The 21,873-nt window shown below is 43.9% G+C and overlaps 1 protein-coding gene across 2 annotated transcripts in view; it reads left to right on the top strand.

The window, feature by feature from the left end:
- Nucleotides 1–18,360, top strand: part of magi3a (membrane associated guanylate kinase, WW and PDZ domain containing 3a) — a 439,861-nt gene extending 421,501 nt beyond the window's left edge. For both annotated transcript variants that reach the window (XM_060937472.1, XM_060937471.1), the window contains exons 18-21: nt 2,449–2,554; nt 2,893–3,030; nt 3,165–3,303; nt 14,872–18,360. In XM_060937472.1, the coding sequence (XP_060793455.1) occupies nt 2,449–2,554; nt 2,893–3,030; nt 3,165–3,303; nt 14,872–15,773 (1,285 nt within the window). In that variant the 3' untranslated portion in view covers nt 15,774–18,360. The remainder of the gene's footprint in view (nt 1–2,448; nt 2,555–2,892; nt 3,031–3,164; nt 3,304–14,871) is intronic.
- Nucleotides 18,361–21,873: the final 3,513 nt, after the last annotated feature.

The following is a 21,873-nucleotide window of genomic DNA, read 5'->3' as shown; positions in this document are numbered from 1 at the left end:
ATCTGTAGCCGCTTTATCCTGTTCTACAGGGTCGCAGGCGAGCTGGAGCCTATCCCAGCTGACTACGGGCGAAAGGCGGGGTACACCCTGGACAAGTCGCCAGGTCATCACAGGGCTGACACATAGACACAGACAACCATTCACACTCACATTCACACCTACGGTCAATTTAGAGTCACCAGTTAACCTAACCTGCATGTCTTTGGACTGTGGGGGAAACCGGAGCACCCGGAGGAAACCCACGCGGACACGGGGAGAACATGCAAACTCCACACAGAAAGGCCCTCGCCGGCCACAGGGCTCGAACCCGGACCTTCTTGCTGTGAGGCGACAGCACTAAACCACTACACCACCGTGCCGCCCTAATTAGTATTAATTATGCTAATTAGGTAAAACACGTCAAATCGGTAAAAGTAATAATGTATTATTTCTAATACCCTCTTTGTGCTGTGTAGGCCTTTTGTGTTTCTCAAAAGTAGGGCCTACTAGTGTTTATTTGAAAGAGTATAAATTATTTATTTCGATTAATATTCACAGCTTTCAAGGTGAACCTTGAAAAAAAAATGTCTGATCCACATCAAATAAACAATTCCAGTTAATCGAATTGAAATTGACACTCGCATTTTTGACTTCTGTTTTTTTTTTAATCTCATTCCGACCATCAAAACAACTAGAGTTATATTCTAAACTAGTTATTTATTTCCATGAATCAGTTTGATTTGAAAAAATAAGTAGGTAAAGCTCTGAAAACTTGCCTCAAAGTCTCCCATGAATCATAACATCAAAACTGGCAGATGAAAAATTTTGCTGAACACTTCATCAGAAACTGTGAGAGCGAGAAAACATCCCTATAAAAGTTATCTCATTTGATATTCATGAGTAATCCAGTCGGAAACTGATCAGAAGAGAGAGAGAGAAAGAGACAGACCGCTTTCCCTTGACTCAAAAAGAAAAGCACCGGCAGTTTCCCGACATCCCGCGAGCAGAGAGTGAACTCTGTCGTACCAACTTCAACCTGCCGTTACTCCCAAAGTACTGAACAGATCTTAAGATACGTTTCTTTGGAAAGCAGAGATCATACGCTTTTTAATGATAGAAAATATTCAAGAGTTAAGCAGTGACGGATTTGGAAACTCAGCTGAGCGTCTGCATGGGCAGTTTTCACAGCACGGCCAGCGAGCATCCGATATGCCGACTAATAGTCACTTAATGTCACATGTTTCTTAAACCTTTTGGTGAAATGCTCCTTGTATATTCCATGTAGTGACACATGTAGGGAATAAGAAACAGCTTTGGGTAGTGTAAAGCAGGTGTGTGTGTGTGGGGGGGTGTTTCATCTGAGAAATGCAACATCTAGCTAAATATAAGCAACAAAGGAAGATAAATACAGTATGAAAAATGTTTTGATTAAAAATGATGCTTTTTTTTCTTAATAAAGCAACACTTTTTCCAAAATGAGAAGCTTTAGGGGTGTTCACACGGCACATATTTGCATCGATGCTGCACCGATGTGTTTTGTTGCGATATATCTTACACCGGTGTAAATTTGTGGCGCGTTCACACGTCACAACCCTGCTTACTAGAGAGAAGCGTGTTAGCACCGGTGCAGCCCCGCTCGCGTTCACACGGCAGTTTTTGCGACCGTGCTATACGATAGTAATAATGCAGAAATGAAATATGCGCATGCGTGAAAATGTACTTCCTTTTCCCGGTTGTCATGGCATCACCCAGCGCCGGGAAAACAACGTGGATGAAGACACCAGTGTTGCCAGGTACTGCTGACGTTTTCCAGCCCAAAATATGTTCAAATCCGCCAAAATGCACTTAAAACCGCCCAATCTGGCAACACTGGAAGACACGCAGTTCTGTTGTTGTTGATATTCGCCATTTTGGAAGCGCAAAATACCAGGATGCAAATTACGCAATGCCCGTATGTAATCAACTGTCCTCACGCGTAGCGAGTCTACCCCTGTAGCGTTCAGACGTCCCATTTTATATCGGTGCTGCCCCGCAAACTAGCATTTACTCCGGAGTAAATTTCTTAAACCACCTCCCGGGCAGGGTTAGATTTGCACCGGTTTAAGCAGCTTTCAGGGGCTACACCGGTATAACTTTGTACCGTGTGAACGCTCTACCGGGGCAGCCCCGGTGCTACACCGGAGTAAAAGTTGCCGTGTGAACACCCCTTTTGTTATACAAACATGGTTTGAATACTAAAATTAGTGTTATAGTAAAGTCCAGTATTACAAAATGAGCTCAAGTATTACATTTTAAACATCGTCATGCTGTTATTGGTGTGTGTGTGTGTGTGTGTGTGTGTGTGTGCTGATGTGGAAAAGTGAATTAAAATCTACACCTCGTTTTTAATATGAACTCCAGGGATGATGATGATGCGATATTCTCCAAGCTGCTGAATTTTAGACTGAAGGTTTCTTTACCTTTTCATAGCAATGCCCCTGATACGGAGGAGAGAGAAGAGGGTGTGGCCTGGGGTAACTACAGATCCCTCCCTAAGAATGAGACGGGCATCATGATCACCTCCGGCCCCAAGCAGGTAACACGCATCCGGGTCAGCTTTGAGTAAATTGGCTCCATCTACTGAACGATGGTTTGGAAATTGAAATGAGTTTTGCACGTCATGTCTTTTTAATGATTTAAAAAACAAAAGAAAATAAAAACCCTTCGCCATTATCAGCCAATCAGATATCAGAAAGCATTTGACCAGGACGGTTTGGAGCTCTTATTCGGCGTGGCTCGAAAATCTCTTCGCCACAGGCCAAATTTGAGCTTCAAGTGCACAAATGTGGAGGAAGCGAAGAATTTTCGCTCCCTTTGGCGTCGTAGTGGAACACTAAGATGGTATTATTGACGTTGTATGTGCACACACGGCAGGGCTGTTTCCCCGTGGAGCTGGAGAGAGGGCCACGTGGCTTTGGCTTTAGTTTACGGGGAGGGAAGGAGTACAACATGGGCCTGTTCATCCTGAGGCTGGCTGAGGACGGCCCAGCGCTGAAGGACGGCAGAATACATGTGAGTTAGCCACCGGTGACCGACTACACAGCACTACGAGCGTATGCACAAAATATCAGAAAACATCTTGAATCGAGCATCTTCATTTGTACTGGAGGTTACAGAGAAGACTAACAGCGTGTTTGTGCTGACAGGTGGGAGATCAGATAGTGGAGATCAATGGCGAGCCAACCCAAGGCATCACACACACGCGGGCCATCGAGCTCATCCAAGCAGGAGGCACGAAGGTGCTGCTGTTACTGCGGCCAGGCCAGGGCCTGATTCCTGATCACAGTAAGTGACCACAGTAATCTACAAGCACTGCTAGTTAAAAGAGGCTCAGAATAGCCCCCAAGCATAACTACATCATCACTTGTTTAGCACAATGCATTATGGGGGATAGTCGGGGTTAGTAGCTGAGCGATATGACAAATGCCAGATTAATTTTACGTGAGAGCGATGTGATGTGAGAGGAGCGATTATGCTGTGCTCTGTCGTGGAAGACCATGAAAACTGCTGATTTAAAGAGGTGGATAACATGTCGAGGGTTTACAGCAGGAACATCAGAATCCAAATCAAGTTCAGTGAGAAGGTAAGATTCTAGACCGAGTCTACCACACTGTACAACAACATCAAATCTCAGTGTTTTATTTCTGAGGACCAGGCTTGTAGTACTTGAGTCTGACTCGTGCCCTAATTTAAGGACTTGTGACTCGACTTGGACTTGAGCACTGATGACTCGGACTCGTGCATTAACTCCATTAGAACTCGTAAATTGGAGACGAGAACTTGGATTTTTACTTTATTTTTTGTAACACGCCATAATAATTTGGCATAAGATGTTTATCCATCCATCCATTTTCTACCGCTTATCCGGATCCAGGTTGTGGGGGAGCAGCCTAAGCAGAGCAGCCCAGACTTCCCTCTCCCCGGCTACCTCCACCAGCTCTTCCGGGGGAATACCGAGGCGTTCCCAGGCCAGCCGAGAGATGTAATCTCTCCAGCGTGTCCTGGGTCTGCCCTGGGGTCTCCTCCCAGTGGGGTGTGCCCAGAGAAACCTCCCTTGGGAGGCATCCTAACAAGGTGCCCGAACCACCTCAACTGACTCTTTTCGATGTGGAGGAGCAGCGGTTCTACTCTGAGTCTCTCCCGAATGGCCAAACTTCTCACCCCGTCTCGAAGGGAGAGCCCAGCCACCCTGCGGAGAAAACTCATTTCTACCGCGATCTCATTCTTTCGGTCACTACCCACAGCTCATGACCATAGGTGAGAGTGGGAACGTAGATGGACTAGTAAATTGAGAGCTTTGCCTTTTGGCTCAGCTCTCGCTTTACCACAACAGACCGGTTTCGCGTCCACATCACTGCTGATGCTGCCCCGATCCGTCTGTCCAACTCCCGCTCCCCCCCTACCCTCACTCGTGAACAAAACCCTGAGATACCTAAACTCCCCCACTTTAGGTAGCAACTCCCCCCTGACCCGAAGTAGGCACTCCACCCGTTTCCAGCTGAGCGCCATGGCCACGGACTTGGAGGTGTTGATCCTCATCCCAGCCACTTCGCACTCGGCTGCAAGCAGTCCCAGCGCTTGCTGTAAGTCACAGATTGATGAAGCCAACAGGACCACATCATCCGCAAAAAGCAGATAAGATATTTATATCTACATTTAATTTTTATACTAATTTTGTGCAAGAGTGTCGCACCTTGGCACGTGCCTCAGATACTCTCGCGTGTGCATGCCCGTAAATGACTTGTACCTGCCCAGGATTAAGGCGCAAACAGCACGCCAATATAAAAACTGTGAAAACATACTTAGTTTGCGAAGTATTGAGTTGCGTTGCTGACACGTTACCAAGCCTTATTGCTTTGTTTGGTTTCCTGATCCCTGATTTCCTGTTTCTCGTCTTTGATTCTGACGAGTCTACTGATAGCCTGTTTGTGCCTCGCTTGACCTACTGCCCGTTTCACTGTTTTACGATTTTGCCTGCCGTTCTGGATTGTTTACCTGTCTTCACTTGTATTAATAAACACACCTCCTGCACTTACAGCCGTCTCCCAACCATCTGTGACGGAGTACTTCACACTCCCTGACAGAGAATGCACATTCACCTGTTCAGGAACAAACTAATGTTAACGTCGCTAAAACAGCCACCGTCAAATGGTGCGGTTGGAGTGTTGGACTCGACTCTAAATTTTCTTGAATGACTCGAACTTGAATACTGGGGACTCGAGACTGGACTCGGACTCGAGGTTTAGTGACTCGACTACGACACTGATGATGTATATTGCACCAGCTAAACTTTATCGAGAAAACAAATCTATCTGAATATCGGGAATTGTATGTAGCCTCTCTGAAATTGGCTGTAGTGTTCATGGCGAAGTTACATTAAGTCTAAGATTGCTTCATGATCCCGGGTCCAGATGAACAGCATCAAAACATTTTATGAATGAGTGATTAATACCCTGTCCACACTAGGGATTTTGTACCGATATGATACTACTTTCGTACCACAACACCTGCCCACACTAGCAACTATACCGGTACTGTAGCGGTATAACTGTATCGGTACGAAACCCACAAATGTATGGGTTTCGTACCGGTACAGTATCGGTACTATAGCGCTTCGCTGTAGTGTGGACAGATGAAGCGGTTCTGTATCGATACAAATATAATGCGCTTGCGGAAAGTCACACACCTCAATCGATGTCTTTGCTGAATAAAATAGTGAAGAACGGAGATTCGTTTTCTTTGTTTCTTTCTCAACTGCCTCGCACGTTTTATACAATTCGACTGAATAAATGACCACCAGAAATACAGACTGTATACTGACAACAAAAAGCACACACGCGTTGTTTCATCCGCCATATTCTCGGAAGGAAGTTACTCGGTAACCACGGAAACATTTCGCGCACGCGCATTTCAACTACCGTGAAAGAAAACCGCAAACATTTCTCGCTAGTGTGGACAGATGCACTAAACTGTACCGGTATACTTTGTATTGATACAGTTATACCACTATCGTACCGGTATATATGTGAACACAGCATTAGTTAAATAAAACTTAATATCAGGAAACATTACCAAAAAAAAAAAAAAATTGGAAACCCGCTGATCTTTCATGTCATGTTCAGTATAAATGCGTTTTCTTCAATAAATGCCGCTAGTGAGGTACACTGGACATTATACATACCCGAAAGAGAACCCTTCATGGTTTGGGAGTTTTATCGGTCCAACAGGCTCGTTCGGCTGCCGAGTACTTCAGTACGTCAAGAGGCAAAAGCCAAAGAATGCTTTTGTGTTTTACAGGCTTTGGGATATCGCTAGTTTCAGACGATGTACAGTGTCGATTGTTATAATCTATAACCGAAGGCCGTTCCACAGACCACGGAAATATCGCTGGGTCACAGTTCAAGTCCGTCTTTTTCCCACCAGAGAAATGTAAGCAACAAACACTTGTCCATTTCAGTTCAGTACAAAGGTTTTCGTTGTGGATTAAACGTATCCATTTCTTTCTTCTCTTCTTCTCCTCAACTGGCAGCTGATCAAAGCTCAACTTGGGTGTTCTCTTTTGCCCCTTTTCCACCAAAGCAGTTCCAGGGCTGGTTCGGGGCCAGTGCTTAGTTTGGAACCGGGTTTTCTGTTTCCACTGACAAAGAACTGGCTCTGGGGCCAGAAAAACCGGTTCCAGGCTAGCACCAGCTCTCTGCTGGGCCAGAGGAAAGAACCGCTTACGTCAGCGGGGGGGCGGAGTTGTTAAGACCAACAACAATAACAAGACCGCGAAAGATCGCCATTTTTAAGCGACGAGAACCAGCAGCTGTACAAACGCGAAGTCATCCATTATTATTGTTGTTGTTGCTACTGCTGCTTCTTCCGCATTGTTTTTGCTTCGATATTCGCGCCAAGGTTTATGCAAACGTAGCGACGTAACTGACGTATACAGCGGCGTAATGACGTGGCTTCCCTTAGCACTGCGAGCTATGGAAAACCAAACTGGTTCTCAGCTGGCTTGCGAGTTGAACGAGTTGTGAACCAGCACCAGCACTGGCCCCGAACCAGCCCTGGAACTGATTTGGTGGAAAAGGGGTATTTGTTGTGGAGACACAGTAAGGCACTTTCGACATGGTTAAAACCACTTAGACAGAACAATGCAGTGTTTAACAAAGGTGAAAGTAAACAATACGGCGGAGCTGACCCTGGGTATCGCCCATAATGCATTGCAGTAGGTAAACAAGCGACGACGTAGTTATGGGTTAGGGTCGTTAATTAGTGCCCTCAAATAATTCATCATGTAGCACGACTGTGGCTGCTCATGAAATGGATTCGTTTCAGTCTCTCACGCACTTTTTTTTTTCCTCCCCTCCTTGAGAGTGCCTTGTGCTTTTGTTTGTGCAGAAACGATAACGTTGCTTCGATTTTCATGCATTTGTCTTTCTCACTCTGTCATTTTCTGACTTCCTGTCTCTGTCTCACTCTTGCCTTCTGGTCTCTGCTTCTCTGTCTGTCTCTGTCTCCTCTTTAGGTCTGAACTCTTCTTCCACCCTGTGCTTCTACATGAAACCAGAGCATCACTAAAGACTCTACTTTTCTTGGTCTGTCCTTATTAATCTTGGTAAAGCTTGCCACTCATCTTCTAATCCTCGTTATGGAACTTTTATTCTGTCTCATTGCCCTTTATCATAGTCCGACGTCATCGTTTCAGTGTTAAAGGTTATATACGTATTGAAAGTGATATCCTTACACTGTAGCAACTAAGTGAAGGACACTAATTGAACTGAATTTCCTCAAAATATCATTTTTAAAGACATAAGCAACCAAAAAAAAAAAACCCACCAAAAACCTACTTTGCTTCATGGTGGTCAACTTATTCCTGGTGTGATTTGATCTGTTGTCTTCGTCGTGGTCTGGAAATTGTCAGTTGGAAGCCGATTTTGTTTTTGCTACAGTAGCTGGTTATCTCACTCAGTAATAGCAACATGAGCTGCTTTGTTGTCAGCTGTGGAAATGCTCCATCAAGAGCATCAATCAGTGATATGGCACATTTTCTTTCATTTATTTTCCATACTGAGTATCCGTTGCGAGTCGTGGTTGAGCTGGAGCCAATCCCAGCGGACACTGGGCAAGAGGCGAGGTTCACCCTGGACAGATCGCCAATCTATCATGAGGCGAACACAGAGACACAGACAGCCATTCACACACTCATTCATGCCTGTGGGCAATTTAGATTAGCCAGTTGACCTTATCTGCATGTCTTTGGACTGTGGGAGTAAACCGGAGCTCCCGTAGGAAAACCCACGCAGACACAGGGAGAACGTGCAGACTCTGTACAGAAAGGCCTCAGTCAACAGTCAGGTTAGAACCTTCTTATTGTGAGTTGATGCTGATGACCACTGCACTGCCTTGATACGGCACAATGAGACAATAGGGGTGTTCACACGGCAACTTTTACTCCGGTGTAGCACCGGGGCTGCCCCGGTAGAGCGTTCACACGGTACAAAGTTATAGCGGTGTAGCCCCTGAAAGCTGCTTAAACCGGTGCAAATCTAACCCTGCTCGGGAGGTGGTTTAAGAAATTTACTCCGGAGTAAATGCTAGTTTGCGGGGCAGCACCGATATAAAATGGGACGTCTGAACGCTACAGGGGTAGACTCGCTACGCGTGAGGAGAGTTGATTACATACGGGCATTGCGTAATTTGCATCCTGGTATTTTGCGCTTCCAAAATGGCGAATATCAACAACAGAACTGCATGTCTTCCAGTGTTGCCAGATTGGGCGGTTTTAAGTGCATTTTGGCGGATTTGAACATATTTTGGGCTGGAAAACGTCAGCAGTATCTGGCAACACTGGTGTCTTCATCCACGTTGTTTTCCCGGCGCTTGGTGATGCCATGACAACCGGGAAAAGGAAGTACATTTTCACGCATGCGCATATTTCATTTCCGCATTATTACTATCGTATAGCACGGTCGCAAAAACTGCCGTGTGAACGCAAGTGGGGCTGCACCGGTGCTAACACGCTTCTCTCGAGTAAGCAGGTGTGTGACGTGTGAACGCTCCACAAAATTTACACCGGTGTAAGATATATCGCAACAAAATACATCGGTGCAGCATCGATGCAAATATGTGCCGTGTGAACACCCCTAATATTCAAAGGGACCCGTGTCGGTCTTCGTCCTCCCATTCATATTCAACTTGGCACGTAGCAACACGGGTTCATTTGTATGCAAACAATTGATATAAAACTGCCTGAGGTGACTACAAATCACCCTGCAAGTTGTTAGAAAGGCTCAAATGTGGAAAAAAAAGGTGAACTCCCCATTTAAAGCTAGACTGCCTTTCAGATTTTTCAAGTAGAGGTCATAAAAAGAATTTTCCCGACACCCAGTTATTTTTGTTTAGTGGACTGAAAGCTACTGAATTCCAATCACAGACTTCCAATTTTATTCGTTCTTTTAAAATAGAGCAATTAATGAATTTAAGGCCACGTGGCCCTAAATTCTCCACTATTTTTTCCTGCTTCACCATGACCCAATTCAAGATACGTCATGCATGACGTGTTGGGCTTTCCCCGTTCACACAAGGCATTGTGGGATACAAATTTGAAACAGGAGAGAAAAATGGAGGACGCGAGTGTGCAAATGAAACGTGAAAGAGCAACTACAGTAACGGAAAGCGAGAAGAAAAGGCGTCATGTGATGTACGAAGGAAGGGAAACGCAGGACCAAATTAATAAATATCGGCGCTCAGCGAGCACCTCGGTGTGATCAGCTGTTCGTTTAGCGACAGAATGATGGAACGGTCAGTGCACGCTCAAAGGTAAACCTGTAGATGGCAGTAATGCAACACTGTGGATGCCAACTGCCGTAAAACCCAAAAGAAGGTGGTAAACCTGCACGTGCAGACATGGACGTCCTCCGTCTGCTCGACTGCGCAAAGCGAGCGATTTCATGCACATTATTTGCTCAGGAATCCCCTCAAATTAAATCACTTCCCAGCCACAGAATGGCCTGGCTTTTTATTTTCCCCGCTGGCCAAAAGGTCCAAAGGGGGATTATGTCATGGCAATGTCTGTCCATCCGTCCCAAGGAGGGTACTCACTTTCTGAAATCAACTCCTCTTACAATTTTTGGAGGAATTTCACGAAACTTGACAGGATTCTTTGTTACATGTCGGTAATACGCATATTGCAATTTCGCTAAATTTGGTCACATTTTACCAGTTACAGCCCTTGATGATAAAATTATAATTTGACAATTTCATGAGTGTGTTTTCCTTCTGAAATCAACTCCTCTCACAGTTTTTGGAGGAATTTCACCAAACTTGGCAAAAGGCATTGTTATACGTCGGTAGTACGCACATTGTTATTTTGTTGAATTCGGTCGCATTTTTCCAGAGTTACAGCCCTTGATTAACAACCTTGTACTTTGACAATTTCATGAAGGTGTGCTCACCTTCTGACATCAACTCCTCTCTCAATTTGTGGCCGAATTTCTCGACGCTTGGCCAAAGGACTTGTTCTATGACGGTAATGCGCATATTGCGATTTAATTTCCTTTGTGAACATTTTACCAGAGTTTTTTGAGCCTTGATTAAATAACTTGTACTTTGACAATTTCATGAGGGCGTACGTTCTTCTGAAATCAACTCCTCTCACAATTTGTGGAGGAATTTCACCAAACTTGGCAAAAGGCTTTGTTATATGACAGTTATACACACACATTGAAATTTCGTTTAATTTGGGAAAATTTTACCAGAGTTATGCCCTTGATTATTAACAAACTTTGGCATTTTCATCAAGGTGTGCTTGCTTTCTGAAATCAACTTCCCTCATAATTTTTATCCCCCGCTGGCTGAAAGGCCCGAAGGGGGATTATGTCGTGGCGATGTCTGTCCGTCCATCCCGGGAAGGGTACTTACCTTCTGAAATCAACTCCTCTCACAATTTTTGGAAGAATTTCATGTAACTTGACAGGATTCTTTGTTATATCTTGGTAATATGCATATTGCAATTTCATTCAACTCGGTCACATTTTACCAGAGTTACGGTATGGCCGAGTTGCCAGCGGGGGGATATTGTGCTCTCGGAGCACCCTTGGTTTTTTTTTTTTGAGATATTGCAGAAATAAACATATATCACAATGACCAAATTCCAGAGGAAACTAAATTTCACTGTTTTTTTATGAAATCCAAAGGCAGTCTAGCTTTAAGTAATTTAAAGATCTCCTTGGACAAAAAGTAAAAAATATCGAATGCTGTTGGCTCTCAGAAATCAAAGCCTCTTTTCCTGGTTGGGTTTGACATGCTTGCCCCCTTTATCTCCGATTGCATTCTTATCATCCTGATGGCAAATGAAAACTTCAGTATTATTTTAAGACCGTCTTTCATCAGCAAGATAGAAATCTCAGTTACTCAAGGATAGAAGTCACAGAAAGTTGACTGGCGAAGTTTCAAAGAAAACTCCAGCCTGAAGCATATTAAAGACGTTCCTGTGTAAATATTTATGATGTGCTTAGTGATTCTGGACCAACTTTGCTGTGTCATGCTGTAGGGACATTGTTCCTGTGAGAAGATGGAGCTGTGATGTAATGCGCTGACATCACAGGTGGACTCGGTGAGCTCACTTAGACCCCTTTTCCACCAAATCAGTTCCAGGGCTGGTTCGGGGCCAGTGCTGGTGCTGGTTCACAACTCGTTCAACTTGAGAACCAGTTTGCTTTTCCATAGCTCGGGGCGCTAAGGGGAGCCATGTCATTACGTCACTGTATACGTCAGTTACGTCACTGCGTTTGCATAAACCTTGGTGCGAACATCGAAGCAACAACAACATGGAGAAGAAGAAGCAGCAGCAACAACAATAATATTGGATGACTGCTGCTTTACTGCATCCATGATATCTCGTCGCTTATTTAAAAATGGCGCCGTCTCGCGGTCTTGCTATTGTTGTTGGTCTTAACAACTCCGCCCGCCCCCCCCACTGACGTAAGCGGTTCTTTCCTCTGGCCCAGCAGAGAGTTGGTGCTAGCCTGGAACCGGTTTTTCTGGCCCCAGAGCCAGTTCTTTGTCAGTGGAAACAGAAAACCCGGTTCCAAACTAAGCACTGGCCCCGAACCAGCCCTGGAACTGCTTTGGTGGAAAAGGGGTATTAGAATCATAAAAATAACCTTTGGCCATGTTGCACTACAGCTCTGAAAAAGAGCTTCTTTATTCACTCACCTTTTTCCAGCGATGTTCAGGGTCATGTTCATGAGAAATCCAGTGTACAGTTGGTGGAGATGTTGGTGCAAATGTTGGACTCAGAGTTCCAGAATATAATGCAGCTCCGCTATAAATGAAGCTGATCAGTGGAGTGGATAGATGAGGAGATGCGAGAGCAGGTCGGCCAGTAAACTCTGAAACTTTTGAGTGGGAACTTCCGACTTCTGACAAACGTGCGTTCACACGATTGATCAAGTCGGAAAACAATATGGATTCCCACATGCCCCTTTTCCACCAAAGCAGTTCCAGGGCTGGTTCGGGGCCAGTGCTTAGTTTGGAACCGGGTTTTCTGTTTCCACTGACAAAGAACTGGCTCTGGGGCCAGAAAAACTGGTTCCAGGCTAGCACCAACTCTCTGCTGGGCCAGAGGAAAGAACCGCTTACGTCAGCGGAGGGGCGGAGTTGTTAAGACCAACAACAATAACAAGACCGCGAAAGATCGCCATTTTTAAGCGACGAGAAGCAGCAGCTGTACAAACGCGAAGTCATCCATTATTGTTGTTGTTGCTGCTGCTGCTGCTTCTTCCGTGTTGTTTTTGCTTCGATGTTCACGCCAAGGTTTATGCAAACGTAGCGACGTAACTGACGTATACAGCGACGTAATGATGTGGCACCGCGAGCTATGGAAAAGCAAACTGGTTCTCAGCTGGCTCGCAAGTTGAACGAGTTGTGAACCAGCACCAGCACTGGCCCCGAACCAGCCCTGGAACCGATTTGGTGGAAAAGGGGTAACAGTAACCTCTTCCTTTGCACTTTGTTGTTGTCTTTACAAGGAATGCACAACAAGCTATTGCAGCTGCTTAGTAGTTGAGCAAGACGGAAAATATCCAAGGCGAATGTGAGAAGGCAGACATGTAACATACAATATTAAGTGTTTGTAATGTTACCATCTTACCAGTCACGATTGTCGTTATGATGTCAGGCCGGGGAAATCGGCGAGCTGAATTTTCACACGGGGTTCCATGCTTTCAGGTTGGTTTTTCCAAATCCAAGTTTGTAATTTCTGGATTCTCGACGTGTCATGAACGTAGCATAAATCCCATTTAGCACCACTATCGGGGGCAGTCGAACGGCATCGTGGGGAATGTAGGAAACCATTAAATAAAATGAAACCAGACCAGTAGATGACTTGCAGCCACGTGATCAAAACGTGCTACGTCATGAGCATCCGTCATGATGGTGGATCTACAAAGCAACTAGGATGGCAGCCGCTGAAAGCGCGTCTGTGAACAATGCTGAATTTTCTCAGTATTACCACAAAGATTTGATACAAAGAGTAGATAGATACGTGTGGTTTTGACCCATATTATTTAAAAAAAAAAAAGTCAGACTTTTCTGAAGATAAGACACTAATACTGACCATCGAGCACCCAGATATCGCATTCTATCTGGTTCGGCTGCCAAAGAATCAAGTCCGACCTTGGACGAATCAGAGCCCATGTTATGAGTGGATGCCCAGTCGGGATTGTTTCGATCGTATAATTTTGCTGGCACTCCTAGAAGCAAAATGGTAATACACGTGTTAAAATTATAACAACGACCGAGTGAACCACGACAAGAGAACGCTAATTTTATAGCAAAATTCTAGCAACACGAAATAAAATTCAATATTACTGAGAGAGCTTTTGAATCTCACCTGAGATAAAATGACGACTGCAAACACGAGCTGTTTTGGTTTTAGCCTCTGTTAGATCAGCCCTGCCGATGTTGTTCGGCCGTGCTCGTCTCCTCTCCGGACTAAATGTCAGAGTTTCCTCGCTCTCTTTCCGAATCACGGACGGAATTCTAAAAAATCGGAACGTGCCACGGTCACGAGTACTGCTGTGACCACAACCATATGGTACCATAGCACAAAAATATGGCAGAGCTAAAAGAACGCTTAAAGCAGTGGAAAAACAGAGTTGCGCACGCGTGGCTGTGTTTTGTACGGAATGTCGCTTGACCCCGCATTTGTACTGTATATCCACCAACATGGCCGACATCCGGGTTTCTATTTCACTTTGACGTCACTTGCAAGTTAAGGATATGTCAAGGAAAGAAGTTCAGTCTAAAAAAAAAAAGCCCACTTAGGATTTTGTTATAAATACAGTTTGGACACTGAATATTAATCTGCAAGTTGTTCAGGGTGGATTTTTTTTTTTCCCTTGAATAGACGAAACTGTACGGCCAAACCTGTTCCAACATGACACTCACAAAGCGATCTCCGTGAAGACGTGGTGTGATGAAGGTTGGAGTGGAAGAACTCGAGTGTCCTGTACAGAGACCTGACCTCAACCCCACTGAACACCTTTGAGATCAATTGTAACCCTGACTACCCTCAGGCTTCCTAATGCTCTTGTAGCTGAATGAATACAAATCCCCCACAGCCACGCCCCAAAATCTAGCGGAAAGCCTTCGTAGAAGAATGGAGCTTTTTGTAACCACAAAGGGGGGATAAAATCTGGAATGGACTGTTTAAAAAAGTGCACATGGGTCCACAAACTTTTGGCCTTGTAGTGTATCTAGAGAGAATGTGACGTAGAAAATGAATACATAATTATTGCTTGGCTTGGTTTCTGAATGTTCCCAGAGATGTATTTTAACCTTCATACTCCACTTTTGTTTCAGATGTTATGGAGATGGTGACAACTCCACCCGCAAACTATCCAAAGTACCATGTACCTGATGAGCCATCAATGCTAAAAGCTTCATCCTCCCCGTCCCTCTTACCCTCTGACGGCATGTCAGGCCCTTCTCCTTCTCGCGGTCACCATCACCAACCCAGAGAACCCAGAACAAGCAATTCCAGCCCGTCCTTCCGTGACAGCACTCCTAGCCCCCAGAAATTGGACACTTCACGCACAGAGGTGAAAGAGTGTTCACGTAGCCCGAGGAAAATGGAAAAGAAGCCTTCTGTTTCTGTGAAAACCAAAAACACCAACGCGAGCACTCAGAGTCTGGATGTATACACGGACAGGAAAGCCCAGGGCCAAGGGGACAGAGGTGGACGTTCAGCAAGCCCAAGAAAGAGTCCCAGAAAAGACCAAGAGACAGGCACCAGACAGCCATCGAAGGGATATGAGGAACCACAGAGATATTCTGACGGGAAGCATTTTCATTTTGGATCTGGAGGGAACCTGTCCAAAGAGGAAGACCTCGACCTCCGACAGGACAAGGAGACCGGAGAGACGAGGCCCGAGATCGCGAGATCGGACAATGAACGGCGTCACAGAAGGGAGAAGGGGGTCGAGAGGGACGCAGTACCTCAGAGGTCCCAATCTCAGATCCTTAATGACGTGTCAGAATATCAGTCTACGACCCTGAACCGCAAAGGCCATCGAGAACCAAAAGAGGGCAGGTACAGAGGGGGAGCAGGCGAGGAGAGCAAAAGGGATACGAGGGGATCGAGCAGCGTTCCACCGGAGACTTCCTGGAATGGGAACTCCAGCAGCAAGAAGGCTCCCATCACCCCTGGTCCATGGAAAGTCCCCAGCTCTGCCAAGATGCACTCTCAGGTGGAGGGGCTCTGATGCTTGGTGGAGTTCACCAGAAACACCAGGACATTTCTGACGGTTCCTCTGAATCACTGTGTAATTGATGCATATTTTTTTTTTACCCGACTTGTACAGCATACTGTATCTCCACCGACTTTGAGACGACACATTCATGCTCACGGTATTCCATGTTTTAAAGTGTCCCGGTTGGTGCGTTTTTGGTTCCCCCACCGGTCATTCTTGTACCGTGCCAATCAGAGACTCCTGCTGGAAAGACTTGACACAAATCCTGTTCGGTGTGACCATTGAATGCTCTGTTTTTTTTCCGGAAATGTGAAGGAGTGCTTTTTTATTTCTTTTGCTTTGTGTTTTTTTTTTTTCCCCTTCAGATTCAGCGTGTACAGTCTTCTACCTTGTTTGAGATGCAGTGTGTCCTTAACGCATCTGTGCAGTTTGCTTCGTCCTCGCACGTATGGTATAATTCAACCAAACGACGCTAACCACGTACACGCTGAATGAAAGCCAGACGTCGGCTTCGATTCATCGTTCGCTGATTTCTAGACGTGTGATCAGAGCGCGCACATATATTATTTAAGCTCAACATTACAGTGCTCAGCTTTGCAGCGCGTTTTTGATCATTTCGAAAGACGGTTCCTACTTTAACTGACCTGATACTTGTGCTTAAGTATATTGTTTACTACACGTGAGCTGATGAAGAACACTATGTAATTTATTGAAAAAAAAAAATTTGCAAAAATCTTAATATCTCTGTAATCATATCGAAACATTGTGCTCCAGATCCTGAAAGAGCTTCGTTCATCCCTCCCCGCTTTAGGGTTGCTGGCTCGGTGCACAACGTGCTTAAGGGTATGTCATTTTCTCCTCGCTGTAGCTTTTACTATTATGCATTGTGTATCATAGAGGAAGATGTGTATATCGAGGTTAACACTAAATAAAATAAATTAACTAAATGATTAAATGAAGGTAAAATGGGGATGTGGAGGCCCGGGGTAAATCATATTTTTTCAGACAATCTAACATCTATTTTGTCATTTCTTTATATCTTCAAAAACCATATATGGATCAAATGTTTAGTAATCAGATATTATTATTATTGGAAAGCAGATTGATGTAAAATAAGATCTATGCTGTTTTAAAGCCAAAATATTATATATTACCCGGACGTGAGCGTTTACTGGGAAATGCACCACTCGTATTTTTCATCCGAGCTCCATCCGGGACATGGAGAACCAAAACCGTGACAAACCTCTGTACGTCACTCGTGAGAAAATCGATGAGTTTTGTTTTTTAATAAATGTGGGTCCTTTTTGTTTGTGAATGTGTCGATATAATAAAAAGAAAATCACACGTCGGCTTGAAGGTATGAAGTTTATCTTCTGTTGAAAAACTCACGTTTTTCATCCGAAACGCATCACAGATCTGAGTGACGTATTTCAATAATACTGATGGTATATCAGATGTATTCCATTCGACTCGTTCAATATCATGCTAGCTGAATGGAATATACCATGAAAAAAGTCGTTATTATTATTATTATGCGTACACGTTGCTTTTGGGCGTTCAACGTGTCTCGATTTCAAAATTCTCTCAAAATCTTCCGTATTTAATGACGCAAACCTGGCGGACATGTTCTGCTTACAAATTGTCGCAGTCGCTCGCCAGCGCCGAGGTTTTACATGTAACGCGTATCTTACGGCATTTTCGATTCAGTGCAACGGGTTACTGCAGGCGCCATCGAAGAACAGAGAAATGGTTCTGCGTGCGCGTAGCAGAAAACTTTCTCACTGAATATTCGCATCAGCGCCGACGTGTGACGTCATGTCGTCTTGACAACCATGCAATATCGTAAACCGTATTCAAACCGTACTCTTTCTCCGTTGGGTAGACTGACGTAATACGCGTACGATAAGCGACATGCTGACAATATTGCATGCTATCAAACCAAATGAACGAAACCCGCTAGAAGAGCATGTTTTTATTTCATGGAAAAAGTGTCCTGTATGGATAATAATTCCTGATATTTCACTCCGATTACGTCACTCGCAGTGTTTTCCCTCTGACTAGACGTGCACTGTTAAAATGGCGACCCGGTTCAAAATTAAAATTCTTTTGATTAATTTGTATATATATATATTTTTTGTGTGTGCGTGTGTAGATGCGTCCATATAATATAAAGAACGTTACACGGTGGCGTGAAGATATGAAGTTTTTCGTGTTGAAAATATTTTCACTCGTTTGCTGCGCTCATTCGTGAATATGTTCACCGCTCGAAGATAAACTTCATATCTTTGCACACAGCTGTTATTTAAAAAAATATATATGTATCGCTGATTTGGTGGTGTGCATCTACGTGGGTTTTGCATTACAGTTCAGACTTTATCTTTCCCATTCGACCCTTAGAGTACGCACGTCCCACAGTCCACTGCGCCCGCGGGAACTTCCAGTGGCCACGCCCAGGCTGCTGATAACGGTACACAAACCAATATTGGGTGATATAATCGGTTTCGATGTTCAAATATCAGACGTTCAAATATTATTTCAGGTTTATTTTATGTGGTCTTACAGATTTTTTTTTTTCAAGATTAAAGGAACAGTCCACCGTACTTCCATAATGAAATATGCTCTTATCTGAATTGAGACGAGCTGCTCCGTACCTCTCCGAACTTTGCGCGACCTCCCAGTCAGTCAGACGCAGTCAGACGCGCTGTCACTCCTGTTAGCAATGTAGCTAGGCTCAGCATGGCCAATGGTATTTTTTGGGGCTGTAGTTAGATGCGACCAAACTCTTCCGCGTTTTTCCTGTTTACATAGGTTTATATGACCAGCGATATGAAACAAGTTCAGTTACACAAATTGAAACGTAGCGATTTTCTATGCTATGGAAAGTCCGCACTATAATGACAGGCGTACTAACACCTTCTGCGCGCTTCGGCAGCGCATTGATATCTGAGCTCCGTATCAATGCGCTGCCGAAGCGCGCAGAAGGTGTTAGTACGCCTGTCATTATAGTGCGGACTTTCCATAGCATAGAAAATCGCTACGTTTCAATTTGCGTAACTGAACTTGTTTCATATCACTGGTCATATAAACCTATGTAAACAGGAAAAACGCGGAAGAGTTTGGTCGCATCTAACTACAGCCCCAAAAAATACCATTGGCCATGCTGAGCCTAGCTACATTGCTAACAGGAGTGACAGCGCATCTGACTGCGTCTGACTGACTGGGAGGTCGCGCAAAGCTCGGAGAGGTACGGAGCAGCTCGTCTCAATTCAGATAAGAGCATATTTCATTATGGAAGTACGGTGGACTGTTCCTTTAATACTGTGTAATTGAACATGTATTTCGTGCAAACAGTGCGGAAAGTGAAAGGGCTGTATAGGTGATAATATCAGGACGACTGATTAAAAGCTTCTGTGCTGACGAAAAATAACCAGTAACTAGACATATAAACGCAATCTAATAACATCACATTTCAGCTTGCATCCGATATTTGAACATCGAAACTGATTCTATAGCCCAGTATTGGTTTGTGTACCGTGATCAGTAGCCTGGACCTGGCCACTGGAAATTCCCAACAGCGCAGTGGATTGTGGGATATGTGTAAGGGGCGAATAAAATTACTGTAACAACTCCTAACAAACGTCTCTTCCTGTTAAAACACATCACCGTGGTGGGGATTTATAGGCGTGCACAGATCTGAGAAGAGTGGCAGCTTTGATACTTGTACAGGTTGAATTCAGTTCCACCCGATGGCAAGAACGTTTTCATCCTGCTAACAGAACAAACTTTGATCATCTTGCAATACCATTTTATATAACGCCATTGCATGGAATTGAAGTGACATCTGATTTAAAAATGTGAAGCCTTTACGGACTGTTGGGATGATTTTACTGAAAATGAGTAAAACTGGGTTTGTCGTTTGATTCCTGTGGTTCATTTCCTCGTGTGTGTCTCATTTCATCTCATTCGATGTCTATGAAACTGTGGCCTTGCTTTGCTTTATTTAAAAAAAAAAAGGGAAAAAAAAGAAAAAAAAGGCCTTCTGGTCTCTACGTTGTGGTCGTTGTAAATGTTTATAAAATGTACAGCAACTGTTTAAATACTTGCCTTCATTCAGAAAAGAAATCTGTAAATCACTCCATTATTTTTTTAAGTAATTAAAAAAAGATGAGAAATATATATATATATATATATATATATGTAGTGGTGAAAGAATTTAATCTGGCCATGACGTTCTGTTCATGCACTGAGAAATAAAGTTTTAAAGGAAGTCATTTTGTTGTTGTTTGTCGTTTGCTTTGTGTGTGTGGATACACTTGTGTATCAACTTTGAAATTGTTGGCACCCTTAAGTACGGAAGCCGCGAGAGGCCCTTCATATAATCCTTTTTTTTATTCACCTTGTTATTCCGAGATAACGAAATAATTCATTCAGGATCTCGAGAAAACAAAACCGTTATCCCGAGATAACGACATAATTAATTCAGGATCTCGAGAAAACAACACAACTAATTCGAGATCTCGAGAAAACAGAACCGTTATCCCGAGATAACGACATAATTAATTCAGGATCTCAAGAAAACAACACAACTAATTCGAGATCTCGAGAAAACAAAACCATTACTTCGAGATCTCGAGAAAACAAAATTATTCCGTGATCTCAAGAAAACAAAACCATTATTTCGAGATCTCGAGAAAACAAAAGCATTATTTCGAGATCTCGAGAAAACAAAATTATTCCGTGATCTCGAGAAAACAAAACCATTATTTCGAGATCTCGAGAAAACAAAATTATTCCGTGATCTCGAGAAAACAAAACCATTATTTCGAGATCTCGAGAAAACAAAAGCATTATTTCGAGATCTCGAGAAAACAAAAGCATTATTTCGAGATCTCGAGAAAACAAAAGCATTATTTCGAGATCTCGAGAAAACAAAAGCATTATTTTGAGATCTCGAGAAAACAAAACCATTATTTCGAGATCTCAAGAAAACAAAACAATTATTTCATGATCTTGAGTAAACAGCTGAGAAATGGTTCATTCAGGTGCGCCAAGAGACTTGTGATACGCTGACTTTGGGGCTATTTCTCATTCTGTATAGACGCAACTTTGGTCATTAGAATGTCTGGAATAATCGATCACCTGATAAGGCGATATTTTGACCAGGGGTTGACACAGGGAGAGATTGCATTAAGTCTTTAATAAGGGATGATGTTCTCCTCTGGGACCCCCCTCTCTCTCAAGGCATCGTAAAAAGCCATTTCTGCTCTGTTACATGTCCGCCAATTTCTAAGTCTTCGTTGTCTGACCCACAGGGGGCGCAGCTCTGCTACAAATCTCAGCTGTTTTCTAGAGATCACGGAATAATTGTTTTGTTTTCTCAAGATCTCGAATTAGTTGTGTTGTTTTCTCGACATCCTGAATTAATTGTCGTTATCTCGGGATAACAAGGTGAATCAAAAAAGATTATATGAAGGGCCTCTCGCAGCTTCCGTACTTAAGAGAATGAATGAAAAAAAAATGTTGCCAAGAAGAAGCAGCCTTTATTTTGTCACATGTACATTCAAGCAGAGTGAAATTCCTCCTCTCTATCTGAAGCAGTGAAAAGACACACACACACACACGCACCCACCCAGAGGAGTGGGAAGCGATGCTACAGCAGTCAGGAGTGTTGGGTGCCTTGCTCAAGGGCACTTCAGTCATGATACAGAGGGAGGGGTAAGTGCTGTTTGTTCATTCATTCATTCAACTTCCCTCATGTTTTTCCAGCCGGTCCCGGGAATCGAAGCAGCAACCCTCTGGGCCCAAGGCTGTTTCTCTAACCTTCAGGCCATGGCTCAAAATATAACTTACTGCATGTGATTTTTAAAGAGTTTCAGTCATAAGAAACCTGCTTGTTGCGTTTGAGCACATTCTCAGGGGGAAGCCATGGCCTAATGGTTAGAGCAGCTTAGGGACCAAAAGGTCACTGGTTCAATTCCTTGCACCAGCAGGAATGGTTGAATGTGGCAAGGGACCTTAACCACTGACACTCCCGTGTTATTTATTATCCATCATTAGTTATCCACCTCAATAGTGCAATAATAACAAATGCAATATGGACATGATGCTGCTT

Source organism: Neoarius graeffei, chromosome 13 (assembly GCF_027579695.1).
Source record: "Neoarius graeffei isolate fNeoGra1 chromosome 13, fNeoGra1.pri, whole genome shotgun sequence".
In the NCBI taxonomy this organism is placed as follows: Eukaryota; Metazoa; Chordata; class Actinopteri; order Siluriformes; family Ariidae; genus Neoarius; species Neoarius graeffei.
Note: the sequence above shows the minus strand (reverse complement) of the source record. Positions and strands in the feature narration are given on the sequence as shown.